Source organism: Pleuronectes platessa, chromosome 1 (assembly GCF_947347685.1).
Source record: "Pleuronectes platessa chromosome 1, fPlePla1.1, whole genome shotgun sequence".
NCBI lineage: Eukaryota > Metazoa > Chordata > Actinopteri > Pleuronectiformes > Pleuronectidae > Pleuronectes > Pleuronectes platessa.
The window spans coordinates 2,801,179-2,826,330 of record NC_070626.1 but is presented as its reverse complement, the minus strand read 5'-3'; the positions used below and the strand labels follow the sequence as shown (position 1 = coordinate 2,826,330).

The 25,152-nt window shown below is 42.2% G+C and overlaps 1 protein-coding gene across 1 annotated transcript in view; it reads right to left on the bottom strand.

Moving 5' to 3' along the window:
- The window catches only part of adamtsl3 (ADAMTS-like 3), a 202,392-nt gene that overhangs the window by 48,568 nt on the left and 128,672 nt on the right, over nucleotides 1-25,152 (bottom strand). The window contains exons 4-6 of the mRNA XM_053414931.1: nucleotides 23,073-23,200; nucleotides 12,480-12,525; nucleotides 8,941-9,177 (exon numbers count right to left, since the gene is read on the bottom strand). Coding sequence (XP_053270906.1) covers nucleotides 8,941-9,177; nucleotides 12,480-12,525; nucleotides 23,073-23,200 — 411 coding nt within the window. The remainder of the gene's footprint in view (nucleotides 1-8,940; nucleotides 9,178-12,479; nucleotides 12,526-23,072; nucleotides 23,201-25,152) is intronic.

Here is a 25,152-nt window from a genome sequence, read left to right as displayed (position 1 = left end):
AGTTGAGGGGACTTGTATCTGAAAATGAATGAGATATTGAATGTTTAATATGCAACAAGAGAGATAAACTGTACATTTAGTTTGTCTTACTGACAACAGTGCGATAAAACAACTGGTAACACAGGGCCATATTCAGTTTGCAAAGTCAGGGTTTAGGGTTGTGTTTGAAGATTGTTGAGCTTTCCCAATGTGGTTTAAAAAGAAACACGTCTGAGTGTTACAGCATGTGAAAAAAAAAACATTTGTCTCATCAGACACCTTACTGTATGTCTGAACTACACAATCCATCACTTGAAGAGGTACACTTATTGTGTACTTATTGAGATACACTTTTGTGTATTCCATGTCTAAAAATAGCTAATAAGTGCAGGGCTTAGAGTGTGTCCATTCATGAATGAATGTAAATATTAAAAATATAGACTTGGTTGGGTGAAAAACCATGCAGCATAGGTTGTCTTATGCATTTTACTCAATGCTGTGGAATCAGTGGTTGGCATTAATGGGTATAACTTTAGTACAGACACCAATTTCCCTTCCTGGGAAACTCCGTTCAACAAAATCTAATGGAGTGAAACACAGAAGGGACTGAACCTGAAAGCTTGAAGAACAGTGATTGCAGAAGATAAGGGTTTCAAATGGTGTGGAACTCACTTTGATAGTTCTGTTTAAAGTCTGAAGACTTTTACTGAACATGCTTATTTCCTGTAGAACAGGGGCAGATGTTAATTTCAGGAAATAAATAACTGTTAATCGTTGGACATATTAAGTTTCTGTTCTATTTTCACTACATTTGACTGTATTTAATTTGATTCAGTATTTATTCAGTATTTTACATCCAGGGATGCATGTTATGGCGTTCATCCCACTTGGGATGGATCAGCTGTCTTATCTAGGAATATTACTCAGTCTATTACATGACAACCCAGAGTTGGGACCAGGAAGCAGAGCTGTAGTGCTTAACACTTCTTTGGGCTCCCTCTGGATCAGTCACACAACCCCATAGAGATTGTGTCTGTCTACCGTCCGATTAAATTATTGAAATTAAACAATAACAGAGCTAGAACTCCACACAAAAATCTAATACGAATTAAAACAACACAGGAAACTAAGACTTTTAAATGTGGGCTTTTAAACATTAGATCACTGTCAACTAAGGCTATTTTAGTTAATGAACTAGTCTCCGATTACAACATCGATTTATTGTCCCTCACTGAGACATGGCTGCATCCTGATTAATATGTCAGTCTAAATGAATCTAGTCCCCCCAGTCATATAAATATAATCAACCATCTCCTGCCCTCAATTGGCACTAATACCCTCCCAACAACAGAGATCTCAGAAACGGCTGAGAATCCTACCCATTACTTAGACAGCTTCTCTATGATCACCCGTGATCAGTTTACCAAAATAATCTCAGGTTCTAAACCAACAACCTGTATCTTAGATCCCATTCCTACAAAATTACTTAAAGAAATTCTGCCCCTAATTGATAGTTCGTTACTTAACATTATCAATCTGTCATTATCATCAGGTTATGTACCACAATCTTTTAAAATAGCTGTCATCAAACTCCTACTCAAAAAACCCACTCTAGACCCAGAGGTTTTAGCCAATTACAGGCCAATATCTAATCTCCCCTTCATGTCTAAAATCTTAGAAAAAGTTGTAGCCAATCAGCTGTGTGAGTTTCTCCAGGAAAATGATATATATGAAGACTTTCAGTCTAGGTTCAGAGCCAATCACAGCACAGATACAGCCTCAGCAAAAGTCACTAATGACCTAATAGCTTCAGATCAGGGACTTGTGTCTGTCCTCGTTTTGTTAGATCTCAGTGCAGCATTCAACACAATTGACCAACAAATTTTATTACAAAGACTTAAACAGTTAGTTAACATTAATGTTACTGCCCCTTAACTGGTTTAAATCGTATTTTTCGGATTTCCACTAGGAAACATTATCAGGACACACTCTGTAAATTTCCACTGCTATGCGGATGACACCCAGTTATACTTGTCATTAAAACCTGGACAAAGTAATCAATTAACTAAACTCCGAGCATGTCTCAAGGACATAAAACCCTGGATGACCCGCAATTTTCTCTTATTAAACTCTGATAAAACAGAGGTTATAATACTTGGCCATAAACGCCTTAGAGATACATTATCTCAAGATATGGCTGCGCTAGAAAACATTGCCCTTGCTTCCAATGAAACAGTCAGGAACTTGGGAGTGATCTATGATCCTGATTTGTCCTTTAATTCACACTTAAAACAAATTTCTAGGACAGCCTTTTTCCACTTGAGTAATATCTCAAAAATCAGACATGTCCTTTCGCAAAAAGATGCAGAAAAACTAGTCCACGCCTTTGTTACATTGAGACTGGACTATTGTAATTCATTACTATCAGGCTCCAGCAGTAAGTCGTTAAAGACTCTACAGCTTGTCCAAAATGCCGCAGCACATGTCCTGACGAGAACCAAGAAAAGAGAGCACATTTCTCCAGTATTAGCATCGCTACACTGGCTTTCGGTTAATCTAGAATATAATTTAAAATTCTCCTCCTCACCTTCAAGGCCCTGAATAATATGCCGCCATTTTACCTTAAAGAGCTGTTAGTACCCTATCAACCCACTAGAGCACTCCGCTCCCAGAATTCAGGCCTGATGTTTTCCTACACCTGACATCTATTGCACTTCTGTCCATCCTGGGAGAGGGATCCCTCACATGTGGCTCTCTCTGAGGTTTCTACGTATTTCTGCGACCCAAGAGAAGGAGAGCCCCCGCACCAGCGACGGCGTGAGGCGCCGAGGACGAGGACCCCCCCCCCCAAAAAAAACGTTGAGGCGTGCCGCACACTGAGCCTCCGGCGGCGTGGAGAGGAGGGCGACTGCTCCCCCAGCCGCGGCACGTGCCCAGCGGTTTAACCACAAATACCAAAATAGTAACGCACAGTGACTTGGACAAGTAACTAAATCTGATTACTGGTTTGGAAATAGTAACGTGTTAGATTACTCGTTACTGAAAAAAGTGGTCAGAGCCACATTCCAAACAACTGAGCTGTGTGGCAATAGAGTGTTGAATTTTGGATCTGTTTCACTTTACACCACAAACAAAGATGGATTGGCTGTGACTCAACATATTTTGAAAACACTTGCGACTTCAAACTATAATCTAAAGAAAAATTATTCCTCCTTTGACTCCAGAGCCTTTATTGGAGGCACGGTTTTGTGACCAAATGTTGATGTAATTCTGTGAATTAGGAGCATGTGATAGTGTACGGCAACTCATATCTGCCCATTGTACAAAAATGGTGGTGTCATCTTTAGCTTTTTATATCCCTTGGAGCCATATTCTCCTTTGTAATGATGGTGAGGAGCTGCCATATCATAATTCTAACAATACATGCAATCGACCAATCGCGAGTCAGTCTCAGCTGTCAATTATGAAGTTTCATCCCATTTTCATTAAATCTATCAACAAATTAAAACCAAACTTACTAGAAACATTAATACTTGAACATAGATAAGTGTCGTGAGAACTAACTAAAATGGCACAAACCATCTTTGTAAAATTTCTTTAACCTGTATTTTCACTTTTAAATTTGTCCATACCTCCAACATGAGGAGATCAAGATGATTTGACTTCTCTATTGGTATTGATAGCATCTCTGACGTAGAGTGTTGTTCTTTTTCATACTCCTAAAATATTATGAAAACACCACAGACAAAATCGAGACTAGAAGGATGATGTGTTTTGGGGGTAAAATCTGAAAAAAAGCAGAACACAACAAAAAATATTTTGGCTGCGTTCAAAACTGAACCTTGAAGTTCAGGTGTGAAAGCCGCCACCAAGACGCATTGAGGACAAATTTGAGATCAGATTACTCAGGACATAATTAGATGTGGTGTGAATCACACTTGGCTGCATCCTTTTTGTAGTGTGAACCTACATACCAGATGATTTTTTTGGTGTATTTATATCTTTTTTGGTCTTTGAGTTTTTTAAATATTTATATTTGCTCTCTCCCCCTCTTTCTCTCTTTCTGTATTTTGGATTTAAACACACATAAACACATTGCCAGCAGACAGGTCTATCACAGTCAGACTAGCCCAGTCACAGCATTAGGCCTTGGTGAAGAGAACTTATGTATTTATTAATTTGCATGTATTGGAGGGAAGTGACATCTGATCACAAGATATCACTGGGAACACATGTGGGGACATGCTGTACTGCCAAATGTGAAATGATGAGTTTAAAGTCATCCACTTCTGATTGGATGTTAACAACGGGTCTAAACGTAGGGTCGAATATGCAACGTAATTACTAGTGCTGTCAAAGGATTAAAATATTTAATCGCGATTAATCGCATTTATTTCATAGTTAACTCGCGATTAATAGCAATTAATCTTAAATTTGTATCTATTCTAAATGTCCCTTCATTTATTTTTTTTCCACATTTTTTTTTCTCGTTTTAATGCTCTTATGAACATGGAAAAGTGAATTGGCTTGCTTTATGCAAATGTTTTATTTTATTGAAAAACAACATTGCCAAACAGGGCGGTACAAAATAAAATTATAAAGTGCACATTTCAGGTAAACAAGGACTCTAAAGCATAGAGTCCTTGACCTATAGTGCAGCTAAACCATGGCTTAATTTTTTCTTTTTTTCAAGCTTGCTGTGAACATAGCATTTAGGCCTCTTATTTCAGAAACAATGAACCGTAACAGTTAGGTTACCAATAAAAGGTAAGCCTACTACTTCTTTGCTTTCAGTCAGCTACTCAAACAGGCACACAACAAACAAACAAAATACACATGCAAAGTGTCGGCCTACTTTGAAATAAATTAAACACAGAACTTTGTAGGGCTATTTGAGTCCTCCCCATATATATAAATATTAAAACAAAAAGCGAGAGCAGGTCAGACTGGAGGCGAACACAGATACTGAAGATCGGTAGAAACCAACTGCAGCTTCTGCTCTGATCAAGACGCTGAGGCGCTGATCTCTGATCAGCTGAGACCAGAGAAACTCTGTGTTTTCACTGTTTCCATAGTTAAGAGGCAGTCAGTCACTGAGCGTGACCGACTTCACGTGAACGAGCTCAGATCTCACTGTGTCTCTCTGAGTGAGTGCGCGGTGGGCGGAGCCGCCGGACCGGTGCGCTATCTGGGAGGACACACACACACGTGTGAGAGTTGGCAGCTCTGCGTTAATCTTGCGATAAAAAAAATTAACGGCGTTAAAATGGGTTTGTGTTAACGCCATTAATAACGTGTTTAACTGACAGCACTAGTAATTACATCACTTACATAATAAATTCTCCCAATTAAAAAGAAGCCTTGCAGATAAACAATAGAGGACTACGCATAGTAATGTATTTATTTGTAAAAACAAGAGTTTACCTGTTGCTTTGTGTGTTTCTCAATATCAAATGCTTTTCAAAAGATTCTGTAAACAAAAGGCCCAATGGGACTCAAAACCTGCCAACAGCAAGAAAATAAGGTCACCCCAACAATCTGTTCAGACCTCATCTATTCTTGTTTTCCACTTCAACAAAGCAGATTTAAACACAAACATTAACTTGACAGTCGGAATGTATTGTATTAAAATAGGTTTCTATTGCATTTCTATTTGTCTTACTCACCTTCTGTTACATCAACTTTGTATAAATAATTATTTGTCAGGTGTTATACATGTTCTACTGTCATGCAGTTGTAATGGTGTGTTATTATATTCCAGCTAACTTTAAGAAACCCTGCAGTGAGTATCGTCTCAGGGGGATGTTCCAATTGCCGACAATGAGGAGGGGGGGATATGTATTTCTAGTGCTTTCTTATTTTCATTTTATAGCCAATGATTAGGCTAAATCAGTACTTACAAAAGGAGTAATGTTTTATGTACCTTTTATTTTCATGTGTATATGTTGTATATAAGTATTTCTCTCTGTCTGCATTTGGAGATGAAAGAGACAGGTATGGTTATGGAGTGTTCCACTTCTAAGTGTCATTGTTACGTTTAATGCATGCTACTGTGACAGCTTTCTGAAAGAGCAATATAAGATGGCTGTAACGTGTAAAGCGCGGCGTTTGAAGAGTTATTTCAGAAGTAAGGGCTGCAGTGTTTTCTCTTTGAGGTGCGCCGATTCGCGCCGCAGCAACCCGCGGTATTATGGGAAATGTAGTTTTCTTGTGGGATTTGTACAGAACGAATGTGAAGTGCATTGTTTCTTTTTAAATGTTGTTTGTGAACCCACATTAAGTCATTGTGTATACTCTGTGATGGGTTAGACATGTAAGGCAGGGAATATTTATGTTTATTTTGTCCTTTGGTTTACATAATTATTTCATGCATCCTTGACAGCAGTCTAAGGAGATGTGAACTGATGCAGTCCCTGTTACATGTTTCATCATGGCAGGTATGATTGTCAAATTAATCACTATATGATCATTGCAATTGACTGGTTTTGTTTATAATGTATATATGTTTTGTTATACTCTGTCTGCATTTGGAGCTGAAAGAGACAGCAGTCTAAGGAGATGTGAACTGATGCAGTCCCTGTTACATGTTTCATCATTACAGCTGAAAGAGCCAGTAAAAAGATATCCAAAGAGAGCTGTGGTGTCGGGGTGATTTTGTGGTGTGTCGCAGACTCGCTACACAGTCACAAACAACCTCTAATCCAGTGATTTTCAACCAGTGTGCCGCGGCACACTAGTGTGCCGTGAGAGATCGTCAGGTGTGCCGTGGGAAATTATCTAATACGCCCAATACGTTGATCGCGATCTACCGGTCGATCGCATGACTGGACAAGAGGCAGTCAGGAGGACGCTCCGCCGCACGCACCCCCTCTTTTTATTTTTTTCGCCGTCGCCACGCCCCCCTGCCACATGGTCGCGCGTTTAGATTTCTCCTCTGCTTTCTGTATCGCGCACGGCGGAGTTCCATCCCGATGCGCGTACACACAGGTGAGCACACTTCCACCAGCGGACAGAGAGCATCCGCCCCCCCCCAAAAAAAGCTGTAAACCTAGGGGAAACACTGACAGCGTTGCGTCGCTGGGGGGGGGGGGGGGGTTAATAATGTTGATACCAACATTATTTGGTCGGTAGATCTTGCTGAGCTGGTCATTTCAAGAGTACCTCACAGGCCTATAAAGTTTGGCCACCCCTAGTCTGTGCTGTAACAAAGTGTGGCAAATAATGTAATACTTTTCTATTCCAATGGGTGGAAAGTATTTCTGACAATTGAGAGGTCCGATTACTCAAAGCTGCTTACACCTGAGTGGTGTGCAAAGCAAGCTGTAATGATGTTGAGATTGGCCGTAATCATCACAGTGAGCATGTCTCTGCAAAGTCAACAAATTGCCCTTGATGGCTGTGCTGCCCATATAGGCACTGTATGTACACTGTACAACAGTGTACCTGGTAGTTAAAAAAAAAAATCACAACTGCTTTTTAAAATGTGTTATGTCATGTTGCTGACGTTCTACTATATAGTTTTGTAATACTATATCTATGAGAGTGAAAAATGTCGCTGAACTGAACTAAATAGTGTGAACTCTAGTGTTTGAGTGTGGTCTCACTGTCTTCACAGCACTGGATACACACCTTCTGTAGCTCTACCATTCAGTGGACTTATTTTAGCTTGAAAGGATACTTAGGCCCAATCCCATTTCACCCCTTCTCCCCACCCCTACCCCTTACTTTTGAGGGTTATCTTCAAACAGAGCTACAAGGGGTAGTGGTTGAAATCTTCCCCTATGAATTGGGACAGCGCTTCAAGAAGCCGCTATATCATCAGCAGTCGTCCCGGGAAGAGACAAGTCATTTAGTAGTCGTTGGTGTAAACAGATGCAACAAAAAAAAATGTCAGGGATGTCGTTGTAACAACATTGTGGAGATCTTAAATAAACCAATGCTATTGCTTGCAGTTAAAAAAGTGACAAACCTATAAAATCCAAATAACATCTATACTAATGCAGATGAATCAAATTACCAGGTAAATATTCAGAACATGTTTTCCTGCTTTCCCTCTGTATCATGGCAATAATGGTACAACACAATGACATTTGCCATCCATCCAATGGGAATAACAAAGCTTAGATGCTCTGCATTATTTCACGTATAAATCAAAAGCTTACAACTTCAGGTTACTAGCAGTAGTCTGTAGACAACCCTGCCAGGATGCTTTGTTATTAGGAAGAGTTAAATTCAGTTACCTCCCATGATTTCATGCGACTGTAATTATGACAAAATATGGGATTATCATGCATTAACAATGTAACGTTAGAATGCTAGATCAATTTTTTAAGTTTTTAAAAAAAAACGACCATAATACATTGAACTGCATTAAACTAAGATGTAACAATTATTATCATAGTTTTGAAATGAGTAATGGAGAAAATAATACATTTATGGATCTCTCCAATCTTGCAGATGATTTGCAAGGCATTCTGGGAAACTCTCATAGCTCTAGGTTGGAAGTGTTTAGTCTGAAAAATCTCAGTTTCTAGAGTTGTGCAGCCTTAATTCTTGCCACTAACCCTCCATCCCAACAAGAATGGGGATAACCTACTCCTACACGTGAACACGCAAAAACGAAGGGGAAGGGCTAAGGAGAAGGGAGAAGGGGTGAATGGGATTAGCCTAAAACCTAAATTCCAGGGTTTAATATATTAAGTATGATGAAGATAGGGTAGTGCAGAGGCATGAAAAAGAGCTGCAAAGAACAAGTGCATGCTTTCTCCTCACAAGCACAAGCATAAATCAATACAATTCAAGATGAAATATGAACAAGGTTGCCACAGAACTGTCCCCATCTTTTGTTTTGATGCAATTTTATACAATTGCTCTATTTACATACATGGTGAGATAAATGTCATAAGTGTCTGGCTATTCAATATCTGATCATAACATTATTTTTATAATATGACCCCTTACCTGACACATTCCATTGATGCACATGTTAAAGGCATCTGCCTGGCATCGTGTGCCATCGAGCACCTTAGGGGCAAGTTCAACAGTGAGGCTTCTCCCTTTAGCCTGGCACTGCAGGACGCAGGGTGCAGAGGAGTCATACGGGGCTGGGACCCACTCATATGTGACACCCTGGTACTTGATATCATTGTGGGCTGAACATTGTTGGGCCCGGAAATCACCTGACTCTGCAGGGCAGTCCTGAGGATAGAAATAACAAGATCAAGGACAGATGTTGGAATGTGACACAACATTACATCATTATGATACATTTGAGTAAATTGGCATTCAAAATATGGAATGGAACTTTCTCTAAAAAGATTGAAAACAATTGTTATTATACTTTCAATACAAAGCAATGATTGAGAAAGAGCTTTTAAAATACTTCATCAAGATTTTAAAAAGTGTATTTTCATTGTGTTTTTTCTGAACATTTCTTTCATAATCCATTTCATGGTTTTACATTTTCTCTTGTATCTGTCTTGGTAGTCTTGGCTACCAAGGAGAAGACTACTAGTTAAGCCAACATTGATTTAATCAATGAAGATTCCAAAGATTTAAGACATATTAAAGATTTAAAAGCAAATGTTTTATGAGGAAAGAATTTAATTAATCAGGTTTGACGATTAAAGACCACATCATGTTTAATGGGAGAAAAACAAATTATAAAGCAGCTGATTATCTAAAGAGGCAAATGTTTGATTTTTATTTGAATTTAATTAAAGAAGTGGTTTCTTTGTTTGTGTGTGTTCTCCAGCCACTGCAGTATTAACCCTAATCCAAAATGTTATAATGAGTCCTCAGTATTCATAAGATCCCCCATTCATCAATATCTTATTGGACCATCTCTTATTGTCCTGGCCTGGTAACTTCTTGTTTGTTTTTTAACTCAGTTTGATTGTTGTTTGCCTGTGCCTCAGGTTCATTTCAGCCGATCTAATTGTCTGCCTCGCCCACCTCTTCCTTATGTGTACAACGCCTGTAATATATCCAGCCCGGTCTCCACTGCCTGCTCAGCTGGATTTGCCACTCTCCAGCCTTTCCTGTTACATTCGAAACCATCTTGATGCAAAATTCGATTAACTTTAAACTGTTCTACATTGGGTAGATGACGCTAACAGTAATGGTCCATGTTTATAAGAATTTCACAATGAAGTTGACGGCTCAAGGAAGAAGGCTTTTTAAACTTTTTAGCCCGGGCCAAACCAAGCCCTTCCACAACCCAAAGGGGAACTTGAATTGGGGGCTTCCTAAGGCTTCAGCAAAACATTTTCATTTGAAAATGGCATTTCCAAACTTAAACCAATTCTATCCACACATGCGTTTTGGCTCCAAATGAGATTTAATCACTGTTCATACTAATATGCCTGAAAATGCATCTCAAGTGACCGCATGCACATGCTTGTGTACATTAGGTTACATTACATTTCATTTAGCTGAAGATTTTACCCAAAGCGACTTATAATAAGTGCATTTAACCATGAGGGTACAAACCCAGAACAACAAGAATCAAGAGAGTAGCATTTTTCTTCAAGAAAGCCAAACTACAAAGTGCTATATGTAAGTGCCACATAAGTGCTTTTTCTTTTTTATCCAAGGTATAGTCGGAAGAGATGTGTTTTTAGTCAGCGTCGGCAAGATGTGTAGACAGGAAGGTAAAGGGAATTGTCGCAGGTTGATTAAATTAGCGAGCACGCCGGCTTCTTTCTCTAAATGGCCTCAGCGACTGGACGCCTTCAGTATTGATGGATAAGATGATGTCTCTCCTTAAAAGCCAACAAAGCTCCCACCTGTGTTTTTACAATGCACAATTTGGTACAAAGGCTAAAAGGTGTCGCTCCCCATGCAGTTTTCAACAGGATGGGAAACGGCGTGGTGAGCGTACTCTACCTGCTAAGTGCAGATTTCCTGTGTGCTTGTGGGTGGTTAGTGGATATCAAGAGCTGCCGCCTGATTGATGGAGTGACTTTTTGTTCATATGCCTGTTCACTCTGTTTATCAGACTATCCAGCATGGTACCAGCCATCGAGGAGCCACCGCCTCCTGGTACAGTTTTCAAGTTTAACTAAGCCCACTTTCTCATCCAACACCATTGAACATGGGGTGGAACATCATATCTCTATGGCCGGCCCACCAATTCACGCTCGGAGCTGGCACCTGGTCCTGGCACCTGGACCTGGCTAGGTTGGTTATTGCTAAGGCTGATTTTCAGAACATAGAGTGCCCATGGTGATCACTGATCAAATGGTGGCAAAGCAAGGCGACAGTTGGAGCCTGTGAGGCTCAACCACGCCCAATCGCTCTCCAGTCCCACACATTCAGTACTTTCCTGCCCGCCTGGCTGGTAAAGTCATATTTTCGGAGGTGAAACTAGTCTGTGGCTATCACCAGGTTATGGTGCACCCATTAGACATGCCCAAGATAGTGGGTATCACGTCATTTTGACTTTTTGGAACTCCTTCAGATGCCATTCGGCCTTTAAAATGCAGCACAGACTTTTCAGCGGATTATGGATACTTTGCTTTTTTTTATATGTTTCTCTGACCCAGTTAGCCTGATTATAAACCCAGCCAACTGTCACTTGGGGCTGATGGCTATTGACTTCTTGGGACACGACATTACTAAGGACGGGCAGTCCCTCTCACCTCAAAGGTTCACGCTTTCACAAACTTCGCATTATGGTTTTGATTGCATGGCGGCAGACCAAGATTCTGATCCAGACGTTCAGGCACTGAGGTTGGCTGAAACGGGACTGAAGTTGGAGGATGTTGGTTTTGGTGCTGCTGGCAATACACTCCTGTGTCATATTTCCACAGGCCAGACACAACCAGTCGTTCCCACCGGATGCAGACAGGATTTAGTAGGGCCAGGCAAATTTTTAAGGTTCAACCTTTTATTTAAAGTACCTTGAGATTATGTATATAATGATTTAGTGCTATACAAATTAAATTGAATTGTATTGAATTGTAGTCCTATCACTATATTGATGCAGAGTCATCCACACTTCAGTAGCTGGTAGAAAATATCAGGAAATAGTCAAACCTAGTGTAGGATTTATGGACGTCAGAGTAGTAAGAACAATCTGATGCTGTTATTGTCCCTAATATGAAAACCCAGTACTCTTCACCTAAAATAACACAGAAAAACACAACAGATAACTAGAATTGGGGACACAGGCTTATATTGTGTGTCTGCCCTGATCCTGAAGCAGTGTCGGCAATAAGTGATCCACCGCTGCTAATTGAACTTAGGATAAACCTTGTGCAAACACACCTGGCTTTTACAGGGATGAGAGACGTCACTTTGATTGGTTTATTTCATGTTAAACTCAAAAGATCTTTTGGGATCTAAAAAGAGATCCATGATTAAGCTATACATGCACCTCATGCAAGGACCTATATTTTTTTTACAACACTGAACTAAATCAATAGATTATCTCTTCAATTTAACAGGTATTATCTTAAAACCATGTTAGAACTAACATTAATTATAAGATGACTCACCGTATTACTGCAGGTTCTGTAGCGGATGTTTTTGCCATCACAGCTTCTGCACCATAAAGTAAAAAAAACAGAAAAAATACTTTAAGTACAAAGCCAACCAACTGGTTACTCAGGAAAAGTTGAGACAATATTTAAGAATAAGTCTGAAGAGCATGGAATGGCGAGAAGAGATGAGTTAATACAGACGTAATGGTCCATGGTCACGTTCATCATCCCAACATGTATGATTTGCTGGAAAAACGTCACATGAGAAGAGATGTGTAGACACAGACAAGATCCTTATTTTACTATCCAGATTACAATTTATCATACTTAGTGTCACAAAAGGATCAAATTATCGTACATCATGCATCATTGAATGGACATCGTACAGATGGTAAATTACCCTACAAATACATTAATTATGGTAGATCTGGAAAAACTGGTTCCACTACACCTTAGAATTGACTCCATTAGTCTCTAAACTCTGATGTATTGAGAAACCATTCTTCTTAAATTTATTTCAAAATCTGATATTTTGCTGATGACTGTAAAGGGCATTGTCTCCAGTAAGAGTTAAGGTCTGGTGAAAGCCAGTTTTTTTTTCTTTTCTTTTAAAAATATCTTCTGCGCATTAAACCTGTTTTACTTAAGGCTAAGATTGGGGAAGGAGAGAGTGGGGAAGACAGGCAACAAATGGCCTCCATACGCTCAAAACCTGGGAGTTTTTGGAAATGCCACCATATTGTTTTCATACTAATCAAACGATTCAGTGACCCCCTTTGTCCTCTGGATTAGGGCTTTGTCATTTCATCCCTCCTCTGATTTATCAGATTTTTATTTGGAGTTAACTGCTTCATGTGCCTACTGTTCATATTGTAAAGTTATGAACAACTATTCATGAGGCTCTATACTTGTATTCACTCACACTGTCTAGTTTGTTTGCTATGCTTCTCTCCCCCTCAGTTTTCCAGTGCAATATGTTATTTCCCTCTTCCCAGTTTTGAATATTTTCCCTTCTTTTTCACCTTGGTCTTTGATGAGCTTCTCTCAATTTTCTCTGGATCAGACAGGACTTCAGGCAAATTCCTTAAGTACAGACTCAACTTGATAGATGACTACACACATACACAAACACATACCCATGCACACAGCCACACAACTGTAAGGTTACAGAATAGCCCACCTGCAGCAGCCATCTCAGCAATGCACTAAGCTCCAGCTGGCAGAGTCCAAAATGCTTGCACACAAACACACACACACAGTGTGTCAGAATAAATTCCCACCCTGTGTGAAATGTGCCATGGCATAACGTTCATTTCCCCATGACAGCATTGACACGCTGTTAAACCCTTTCCACCTTGTTAGCAACAATAACAACACCCAATCTCTCTGTGTGTGTTAACTGCCGTAAAGTCTACATTTCTCCTGCAGGCTTACAATAACAGTTGACCAAACTGGTAGCAGCTCATGCCAGTGTAAAGTCGGCCTGGCATAATCTGCCATTCAGGGCAGACATGGAGCTGAAAACGACTAAAACCATTCAGCAAGCTCCAAGCTAATCCAGGCCCAAACAACAGCAAGCCACGGCTCCATATTCATGGAACTGTTGATACATTTTCCCACTAAGTTGTCCTCCAGTTAGTGTAATTTGTGTGTGTAGGTGGGTGGACTGTGTTTTCAGGGTCCTTGCAGCTCTGGCCATTAGTCTTCCACTAAACCTATAACACTGACAAGACAACAGGGACGGTCTCTGGCTTCTTCACACACACAATGTTTGTTCTTTCTATGAAGAAAAATGCTACAACGCAGTATGTACTTTTGATCACTACGGATAATACGTAGATGTAATGCAATCTGTTTCATTTCACACAAGCAGTATTATTTCTGTTGGTTGTAACATACATCTAATGACACACTTAGAAACATCCTCTGTGATAGTATCTGGGATCATCGTGTGTTTCAGGTCTTTCAACTTCAGACAACTTTGCCAAGGTGACCCTACAAGGAGTGATCAGTTTGCGGCCGGTGTCCAAGAAGCATTAGACTGCTTGTCCCTCCAGATTCACATGCATGCATTATGCTGTCTCTGTTGCCCCTGAACATCTCATGATGGCTTTTCTGTTGTGTTCAACCCAGGAACTTGTAAGCTCTGCAATAGTGATATCCAGCAAAGCCCCTCGCCCACACTTCAATTGGCATGCACTCTGCATTCCAACACCATTGGGTATTCCTAAACCAGCTAGATGTACTTATACCTTTTCTGCTTACTGGCCTCTATACCGTTCCTCCCATAGCACTGTTAACTTCAGCATAACCACCTGCTTAGATGTTTCTGATACCAACAGGGAGGATTCCACATTGCTTCCAGGGAACTGGAGTTGTTGTCCAAGGTCCACCCTCATTTGCCAGTCAATGTTAAGGCCTGCGTGGGCTGAGTTTGGTGGTTGCCTGCTTTTGAAAATGTTATTCTATACCTTGGTGTTTTAAGTCTTGGCCTGATCAATGGTGCTGCAGATAGACTCAGCAATTACCTTCAGCACTTGGTGGTGTCGCTACCAATCTTATCCCGCCCGACTGCTTTGGTACAGATGTTTAGGATGTGCTACAAAGCTCCCCCTGGTCGGCACAGAAGACATGCTGATGTTTGTTTGGTCTGTATGTGTTTGTGTGTGTCTGTGTGTGTGTGTGGGGGGGGGGGGGCTCCCTGTTGGTGTCATGTGATCACTGATGTTTTAGCATGTTGTGTAGTCAGACAGTTGTAACACACTTAAGAGTGTACACCAACCTACTCATTGTTGTAACCACACACTTGACCTTGTATTATCGTACAGTGTCGGAATTGAACATTTAACAGTACTTCCGCACAATCCAGTTCTATCAGACCGTAATTTAATAACCTTCGATTTTTCAATAACTGAATATATGCCACTAATAAAAAACAAATTTTCTAGATGTCTACCTGATAGTGCTGTAGCTAAATTTAAGGAAATAATTCCAATTACATTTAAACCCGTATTATCCGTAGATATTAACATCAAATTCGTTAAAAACCCGAGCTCCACTGAGATCGTACACCTCGTCGATAGCTTGCAGGCTCATTATGATTAACATTATACTCAATAGCGCCTCTAAAAAAGAAAAATGTCAAACATAGTAAATTAGCTCCGTGGTATAATTCCCAGACAAATGAGTTAAAACAATTATCAAGAAAACTACAAAGGAAGTGGCGCTCCAGCAACCATGTTGAAAACCTCATAGACTGGAAGAATAGTGTTAAAAATGTTATTACAAAGACTTAAACAGTTAATTAACATTAATGTAACCGCCCTTAACTGGTTTGAATCGTATTTTTCTGATCGCTCCCAATTCGTGCAAATTAATGATGAGTCATCTGTGCGCACCAAAGTTAACCATGTTGTTCCACAGGGCTCTGTGCTTGGCCCAATTTTATTCTCATTATATATGCTTCCACTGGGAAACATTATCAGGACACACTCGGTAAATTTCCACTGCTATGCGGATGACACCGAGTTATACTTGTCAATAAAACCTGAACAAAGTAATCAATTAACTAAACTTCGAGCATGTCTCAAGGACATAAAAACCTGGATGACCCGCAAGTTTCTCTTATTAAACTCAGATAAAACAGAGGTTATAATACTTGGCCCTAAACACCTTAGAGATACATTATCTCAAGATATAGCTGCGCTAGACGACATTGCCCTTGCTTCCAATGAAACAGTCAGGAACTTGGGAGGGATCTTCGATCCTGATTTATCCTTTAATAGTCACTTAAAACAAATTTCTAGGACCGCCTTTTACCACTTGCGTAATATCTCAAAAATCAGACATGTCCTTTCGCAAAAAAATGCAGAAAAACTAGTCCACGCCTTTGTTACATCGAGACTGGACTATTGTAATTAATTACTATCAGGCTCCAGCAGTAAGTCCAAAAAGGGAATTTATGACACATGACACACGGAGCTTCTCTGTCCAGCTTCTCCTTCCTCTTCTCCATCCCTATCCTCCTTCCCTGGAATCCCTTTGCTTTATCATCTGCTGATCCAGGGCCTCTGTGGCCGCACCATGGATTGCGGTCTCTGGTCCCACGTCAAAGAGGCCGGCTTCCGAGGGTGGTCTGTGTAGGGGGCAGGTGGTCATAATATGTTCGACAGTCTGTTCAGGGGCACCACACTCGCATGCAGCGCTGTCTGCCAGGCCCCACTTCTTCATTGAAGATTTGAACCGACCGACCCCAGTACGCAGACGGTTCAGCAGAGTCCATTGCCGGCGTGGAAGAAGGTCTCCTGTGGCTCCATCTCCCGGATCCAAGATGTAGTGGTGGATTTGGGTTGGCCCAGCCCTCTCCCACTCCTGTTTCCAGGCTGCCGCCAGCCATCCATCTTTGGACAGGTCCTCAGTGGTGGACCGGAGCAACTCTTGTGCCGCCTTGTTGTAAGGGTGGCGGTACTTGAGTCTGCTCAGAGGAGCTGCTGTCTCTGTGGTGTCATGGAGGATGTGCCAGTCATGCTTCCGTGCTTTCCTTGCCAGGACGAGAGTGGCAGCCTCTCGTCGTAGGCCAGCCGGTGCGATTCCTGCTAGGACTGGCAGCAGGACGATTGGGGTAGGCTTCAGGCATCCAGTGATGATCCGGAGGGCGTTGTTGATAGCCACATCCACCATTTTCGTGTGTGGACTTCTGCTCCATACTGGGGCACAGTACTCCGCTGCTGAAAAGACCAGGGCTTGGGTGGATACCCGTAGTGTCTTGGCAGTGGCTCCCCAGGTTGTGCCAGCGAGGCGACGGATCAGTGCGACCCTTGATATTGTCTTTGCCCGGACATCTTCGAGATGTTGTTTGAAGGTCAGTGTCCGGTCCAGACGCACACCAAGGTATTTAGGCGCTTGCTGGGACTCCAGGCGCTTGTGGTCGGTGTATACCTCCAGTGCCCTCTTGGCGTCTCTGTTGCAGAGATGGTATGCTGCTGTAACAGTCTTGCCGGTGCTGAGTTGCAGGCGCCACTTTCGTAGGTAGGCTACTAGGACGACCATGTCTTGGTTGAGACCGTCTTCCATTGCCTTCCATGTGGGTCTTCTCAGCATGATTGCGAGATCGTCTGCGTAGCCGTACTTTCTGGATGCTGTGTCTGGTAGATCATAGATGTAAATATTAAACAGCATCGGAGAAAGGACCGAGCCCTGTGGGAAATCCGCTCCGTAGTCTTCTTAGCCTACTGCGCTGGCCATCGCTGGTCTGTAGGACAAAACTGCGGTTAGACAACGTCTCCATGATGAATTTCACCATATGTCGATCGGTTATTGTCCTCAGCAGCTTCAGGTGAAGTCCGCGGTGCCAGACGGTATCGTACGCGGCGGTCAAGTCCAGGTACACTACCCCAGCTTTCTCATTATCCTGGAAGCTGTCCTCGATGTCTTGAGACAGAAGTGTAACCTGGTCCACTGTGGACCTACCGCGACGGAAACCGGCCTGTTCCTGTGGAAGCTGTGGGTCAATCACTGGCTCAATGCGGCAGTGGATCATTCTTTCCAGGATTTTAAATGGAACACAGAGCAGCGATATGGGTCGGTATGCCTTGGGGTCTTCCGCAGGTTTGTTTGGCTTTGGCAGGGCGATTACAGAAGCATGGCGCCAGATCTTGGGCAGCTTGCATCTCTGGTAGCAGGATGAGAAGAATGCACAGAGCCAGCTGGATGGTATTGTGCTCTGGTGCATAACAAACTCTGGGTGGATGTTGTCACGTCCTGGAGCTTTGCCTGGCTTGAGCTTGCTCATGGCCTTACTGAGTTCGTCTGCTGTGAATTCTCCTGAGAGGTTGGAATCCGCACTGGCCACCCTGGAGAGGGAAGTCACCTCCTGCGTTATCAGACGGGCAACATCTTTGTCTGCGTCTGGGAAGCGACCGTTTTTCAGGAGCTCGGACGCGATGGCATCTGCTGTGACTGGGCAGCTTGGGGGCTTTGTGCATCTGCCTGTTAGCCGGTTGATGGTTTGCCACGCCTTCCGACTAGAGTGGGTAAAGTCAATTGACTCAACAACTTCAGTCCATCTGTCTCTGCGTGTGGTGTCCAGTCTCTGAAGCAGTGCTTCTGCAGTCGCATCCACATCTTCCCTGGAGATAGCCCTCTGGTGGGTGCTCAGGAGGCGGCTGCACTCCTCGTCCCAGCCAGGGATGTAGTTCCTGTTGTAGCCGCGTGGGATGGTCTTTTTTGCCGCTCCTAGGAGGACCTTACAGTAGGCTTCATAGGCGGTGTCCACGTTGGCTGCATCAGGTTCTGGCAGACTAGCAATCCTTCTTTCTGTCTCCTGAGCAAATGACTCCCAGTTGGCCTTTCGAAAGTTCCATCTTTTGACAGGTTTCCCTGGTACCGGTTGCACCAGTGATGGGACTTTAATGATGGACGGTCGGTGGTGTGAGCTAGGAAACCTGTCTAGGACGCGTCTCTCCGGTTTCGGGTCATTGCTCCGGCACACAGCGAAGGCCAGGTCCGGGTTGGTAGAGGTGTTCCAGCGTGCAGAGAAGAAGCTTGGCGGCTCCTTGGGGTCGTACAGTAGCAGGGCATCGGTGTTGGAGGCCCATTCACTCAGCGCCACTCCGTTTGATGTTGTGTAGTTGTAACCCCAGTCTGTGTGTTGACAGTTGAAGTCACCTGCGTAGATGGCGGGGGCAGTTATGGGCGGGAGTGACGTAGCAGACAGCTCTGATGGTGGGGGCTTATATACGTTGATGACTGAAGTTTCCTGGATTTTAGTAACCAGCCACTCGATGTTGGAGCCTGGTGGGGATTGGCTAGTGGCTGACCAGGTTAGTTCAGTCCTCACGAAGGTTGCCACTCCGTGCTGCTTGCTGTGAATGGACCCAGCGAGATGGAAACCTGGCATCTTGAGGATGTTATTGTTAGTGCAGTGTGTCTCCTGCAGGAGTACAGCCGCTGCCCCATTGGAATCAGCCAGGTGACGTACGATTTCGAGTTTGGCGGTGGTGAGGCCCTCGACGTTGAGTTGGAGCACTGGAAGACCACGGTTTTCGACGGTCGGGATGACCGTGCGTCCTGAGTGGGGCGCTTCTCCGTTCCTTGGCCTGCCAGCTCTTTGTTTGGTTGGCGACATTCGTTTCACAAGTTGGTCTTGCACCATCTCTTGTTACTCACAGGGAAGGCCGCGTGAAGGCTGTCGTCTTCTCCCCTAAGGGAGCATCAAACATGGGACATTCAAAGGTGGAAGAAAGTTTTATTCTCTGACGAGAAAAAATGTAACCTTGATGGTCCTGATGGCTTCATACGTTACTGGCATGACAAGGAGATGCCACCTGAGAGGTTTTCTACGCGGCACAGTGGAGGGGGCGCCATCATGATCTGGGGGGCTTTTTCCTTCAATGGAACAATGGAGCTCCAGGTTGTGCAGCAGCTGGCTATGTGGAGATGTTGCAGCGGGCGTCCCTCATGACTGAGGGCCCTCGTCTGTGTGGTAACGACTGGGTTTTTCAGCAGGACAATGCTCCAATTCACAATGCCCCTCTGACCAAGACTTTTTTCCAGGAGAATAACATCACTCTTTTGGACCATCCTGCGTGTTCCCCTGATCTTAATCCAATTGAGAACATTTGGGGATGGATGGCAAGGGAAGTTTACAAAAATGGACTTCAGTTCCAGACAGTGGATGCCCTTCGTGAAGCCATCTTCACCACGAATTTTTGAAGTGATCAACAATAATGGTGGAGCTACTCATTACTGAGTCAGTTTTTGACACTTTAATTTCTGTTTTAGGAGTTTTTTTTTTTTTTTTTGAGCTGTGTCCTTAAACTTTTGATCAGCTGATGAACAGCCTACTTCAGTTAAATTGTTGTTTTCAATAAATTGCCTGCTCACAACTTTTGGGCTCTTGTTCCCATTTCTTCTTTTTGCATTTTGCATTTTGAAACTCTACTTAGAACCTTCCTAAGATTCAACAGTGCAAAATGCAAATTCATGCAATTTTTTAACTGGTCTTAAGATTTTGATCAGGAGTGTATCTTTAAATCTTTTATTTAATTGTAAACGTGTAAAAAATGGAAACATGGAAGATGAAAAACAACTGTAAAACTGGTCAGAACAAGGCAGATCGTAGAATGAGAAATTTTAAATGAAGGACCTTGAAATGAAAATTTGACCATTGGTCAGGGAGCCAAAATATTCATCTTCTGAATATTTTGAAATGGTTTGGACGGAAGGAGAAATGTTATACTTTTATTTTGAAAAGGTAGTTCCTGAAAAACGAAAAAGATCGCTAAATGGCAGGTGTGCCTCGTTGCATGAAAAATCATTACTTTTAGTTGTTTAGCACCTGGCTGATAAAGGCACAAGGTTTGTGGTTATTTTGTTACTTTTTGTCATTATTATAAACATAATTCTAAACGTCTTTTTGCGTTGTAAGGACACGTGTGTGTGTGTGCGCATTTAGACTTCCAAAAAAGCAACGCAATCTATATTTCCCGAAACTGTGTCCATAAAATGTAACGAGTAACGACACATATTGTAGAAATGTAGTGGAGTAAAAGTATAGATAATAGCTACAAAATGTAACGGAGTAAAAGTAAAAAGTATGCACTATTATCTTTACTTAAGTAAAGTACAGATACGTAAACATTTACTTAAGTACAGTAACGAAGTAAAAATACTTTGTAACATTCCAACACTGCTTATTTGACTGTTACAAGTTGAAGCCTGTCTTTGGTCTGCCGTGTACACTGTACTGCAGTATACCACAATCATAACCTTGACTTTGAAAGTAAAGTGAAGAAAAAAATCTTTTTTAGTTGCTTTATACAAACTTCAAACTTCGAGAGGACCCACGGCCAAGATGTGTGTGTGTGTGTGTGTGTGTGTGTGTGTGTGTGTGTGTGTGTGTGTGACATTTGGGCTTGTCCTCATAGATTCAATGGGCTGTTTGAAGGTTAAGACTTGGTTTTAGGGTTAGGGTCAGGCATTTAGTTGTGATGGTTAAGGGGCTAGGAAATGGATTACGCCAATGAGTGTCCTCACAACTATAGAGAGAGATGTGTGTGTGTTGAAGCTGGATTTTCACTCTAGCCATATGAGTCCTCAGAGGGCAATAACGATGATGGCAACCAACACACAAGACAAACCGAGATATACACAGCAACACAGCATATCGCTGAGCAGAGACAGGCTGAGACAGACAGTGGGAGCAGACAGCCGGATTTGGCTTTTAAAAACGGCAGGGATTCGAAACCCACACACTTGGTGTGTTTATCAGTGTGAGGAACATACAGGACACACCCAACGCAGACCCCGTCTTCCTGACTCCCCAGTATCCCATCCAGAGTGACCTGCAGAGATGCTCTGGACTCTGTCAGTTTCCAGCTTTCTTGGAAACACAACTGTTTTCAGTGGAATGAATTCGAACACTGAGCAACGACTGAGCAACGACTCAGGACAGTATTGGTTGATACATTTTCGTTGATTTCTCAAGACTAATTCATGGATCTTGATCAAAAACTTCTGGGATTTTTGCAGTACTGATACTGTTTTCAATTTGGTGCAGATCCAAATAGAAACCCAGATCTTGTGATTTAAATAGGCTTTCATAATGGGACTTAGTGTTCTAGATTAAATTGTTTATAAGTGGTCCACACTGAGGACCACGGCCATTTGGAGGCCCCTCTGTGTTTAGGGGCAGCTTTGACAGGTTAGTAATTGTAATGGAAAATTCCTCTGACCAGTGTCTAAGGTATTGGAAATCCCCTGACTAGGTGTCTCACTGCTGTGAGAATGTCTACCTGACAGGATGGAACCCTTATTTGGTGATGTTTTTCTTTTAATTGGTACCAGCGACGGTAGGGTGAGGTTTTTTTTTCTAACTGGTGCCGGGGACGGACGGACACAGCAGATAAGACATAGATGATGATCTCATGTCTTTCATGTCTTTGAGGTCCTCTTTTTTTTTATATCATCTCTCATGTAACACCTCTTTGTATAAGTTCTGGCTTATGTGAACCTGCAGCTATTTGTAATGTGGTGATTCCACTTTGAGCACCCGTGCTTGTAAACTCTGCAGAGCTTATTATTATAAAGACTCAAAAGCAACTCCGGTCTGAGAATTATATTTTTTCAAATCTCAAGATGAATTTCCATCACATAATTCAGCTGTGTGGTTTGATTGTAGGGTTGCTAATCTGATTTATTATGAAGTTGATGTTTTGGATTTGTCTTTGTATATCTTTTTGAGTTGTTTTTATTACTGTAATACACAAAAGGAAATGTACCTTCTCTATAGGTTATTTTTACACATTGCTCATGTTTTTTTACCCATCAGACTATTATATCACCATGTTTGCAAATCACAGCAATTATCTTGGAAGGAATAATTAAATCATCACAGAGAGGAATTGTTGCCAGATCAATACAAATAACAATAACAATAACAATTCAGCAGGATATCTCTCTGTTGAAAATGTCATGGTTTGCAGATTTGTCAGATTTGTCGGATTCTGGATTTTTTCCTATTTAATGAATTGAATTCTTCCATAATGCAATCCAATATTTTGAACATGCTGTCGAATTGTGTCTTATGAGTTGTTAAATGAGGCTTACTCTCCGTTGAGGCAACGTCGCAGAGAGTAGGAGGCTCCTCCACCGCAGGTTCGAGAGCAGTCACTCCAGGGGCCCCAGGCATCCCACCCAATGTCCCTGTCCTCATCTGAGCGGGTCATTCTGGATGCCTACAGACAACACAAACATAAACATCACTTACTACCACCAGCAGGTTGACAAAGTCTTGACAATTAGGGTAACCCCAGTGGCTGAGGGGTAGAGCGGTCGTCCTCCAACCAGAGGGTCGGTAGTTTGATCCCAGTCTTCCCCATCTGCATGCCTAAGTGTTCTTGGGCAGGATACTTAACCCTGAATGGCCCCTCATAGAAAAATAAGTGTTGCTTAGTTGCACTGTATGAGTGTTTGTTTGAATGGGTGAATGGCAAACTGTAATATAAAGTGCTTTGAGTGGTCATCATGATGACAAAAGCGACCAAAAAAATACAAACCATGCATAATACATAGCAATTATAGGATGGGCTGCTGTTACCTTTACCTAATACCATGTGGCTATCACCGCCATTGGATACATTTTTTACTTTGTGCTTTACTAAGTATTATGGACACTTTGATGTTGAGCAATGACACATTTCTTGGTGATATTTTTGAATAGGACTTTCAAAATTAACCCGTAAATGCGGGACGGTTAATTTGTGTAATTAACGCAAGCGCAAAATTACCCGCTCTATGTATCCATACCTGCCCCCATTCATTTACTCAGAGCGACGCGAGCAGTGAGCTCATAGCTCGTTCACGTTAAGCAGCCAGTCAGTGTCTTTGTAGAAGAACAGTGGAAACAGTGAAACACAGAGTTTCTCTGGTCAAAGCTGCTCAGTGAGCAGTCAGCTCACCGAGCTGGAGTCAAATCAAATGTGAAAAAGATGGCTGACATGCTTGACAGTTGAATTAGAATTGAAATGAATGGAGGTTTGTATACTGCTTTCTTGCTCTTTTGTAAGAAAACCACCAAGCTGCAACAGCCTCCCTGCATCTCACAACCCTCAGACCTTTCTTCTGTCTTATCTCCTGTGTTAAAAACTTAGATGAAAGAGGAGGAGAGGGGAGTGACTCTATTAGAGTCACTCTCACGATGGTAAGAGAGAGCCTTTTCCTGGCTGTTGGTCACCAAAAATAGGAAAATTGGCTTCCCCTGGGTAAGTGATGTCACCCCAGACCCTATGGTGCCAGTTTGTGTGTGTGTGAGAGAGAGAGAGAGAGAGAGAGAGAGAGAGAGAGAGAGAGAGAGAGAGAGAGAGAGAGAGAGAGAGAGAGAGAGAGAGAGAGAGATTGAGAAACTACAGCACAATTAAGTATTTATAGAAAATAAGTCAAAGAGTTGAGTGTCAAAAGTGTTCTAAGTTCTGCCCTTCAACCTGTGTGTCACTGTCAAAGGTAAATATTAAGAGCACAGATTTATACAGTTTAGAAAACAGTTTTTCCTGGAGAAGTGGGAGCAAAGGCCCTCCTCCAAAACCCTTCTTTCCATGTCAGTGAAACTCAGCACACAGAAACTCTAATTCCTCTGACAATGTTATTTATGCCTGGTCAACCATAATTAACATTTCTAACATGCCTCCATGGGTTTCATTTAACCCTGCCTCCCAGGCCTGGATCACTGGCTGACCTTGGAGCAGGCATACTGGAAGTCTGAGCAGTCTTCAACCTTGTTCTGTTGTACCCACACAGATGAGATTGATCTGTGTGTCTTGGACTGCGGTGGAACTTGGTATTCTCTCGCTTTTCTCTGCTGCATCTAAAGAGACAGACTGATCCGCTAGAGAGGAATTAGACACGTTAGCACTCCGCTAGTAGGATAAAACAACCTTTTGTTGTCGAGCTCAGCCGGCTAACAGCCATCGCAGACCTCCAACAGTAATAACATCGGCATGAGGAGAATCTGTCCAGCCAAGGCTTTTCTGGCCCGGATGGTCAGCCAGGCCTATTGTGTGAGCTCTGCATAGTTCAATATCAGCAATCTGTGTCCTCTGACAACACAGATAACCTGGACATGCAGGTTTAAGTTTGGTATGCAAACATAGTTCTGCTACATGCATTATGTTATAGATTGTGAATGACTTGA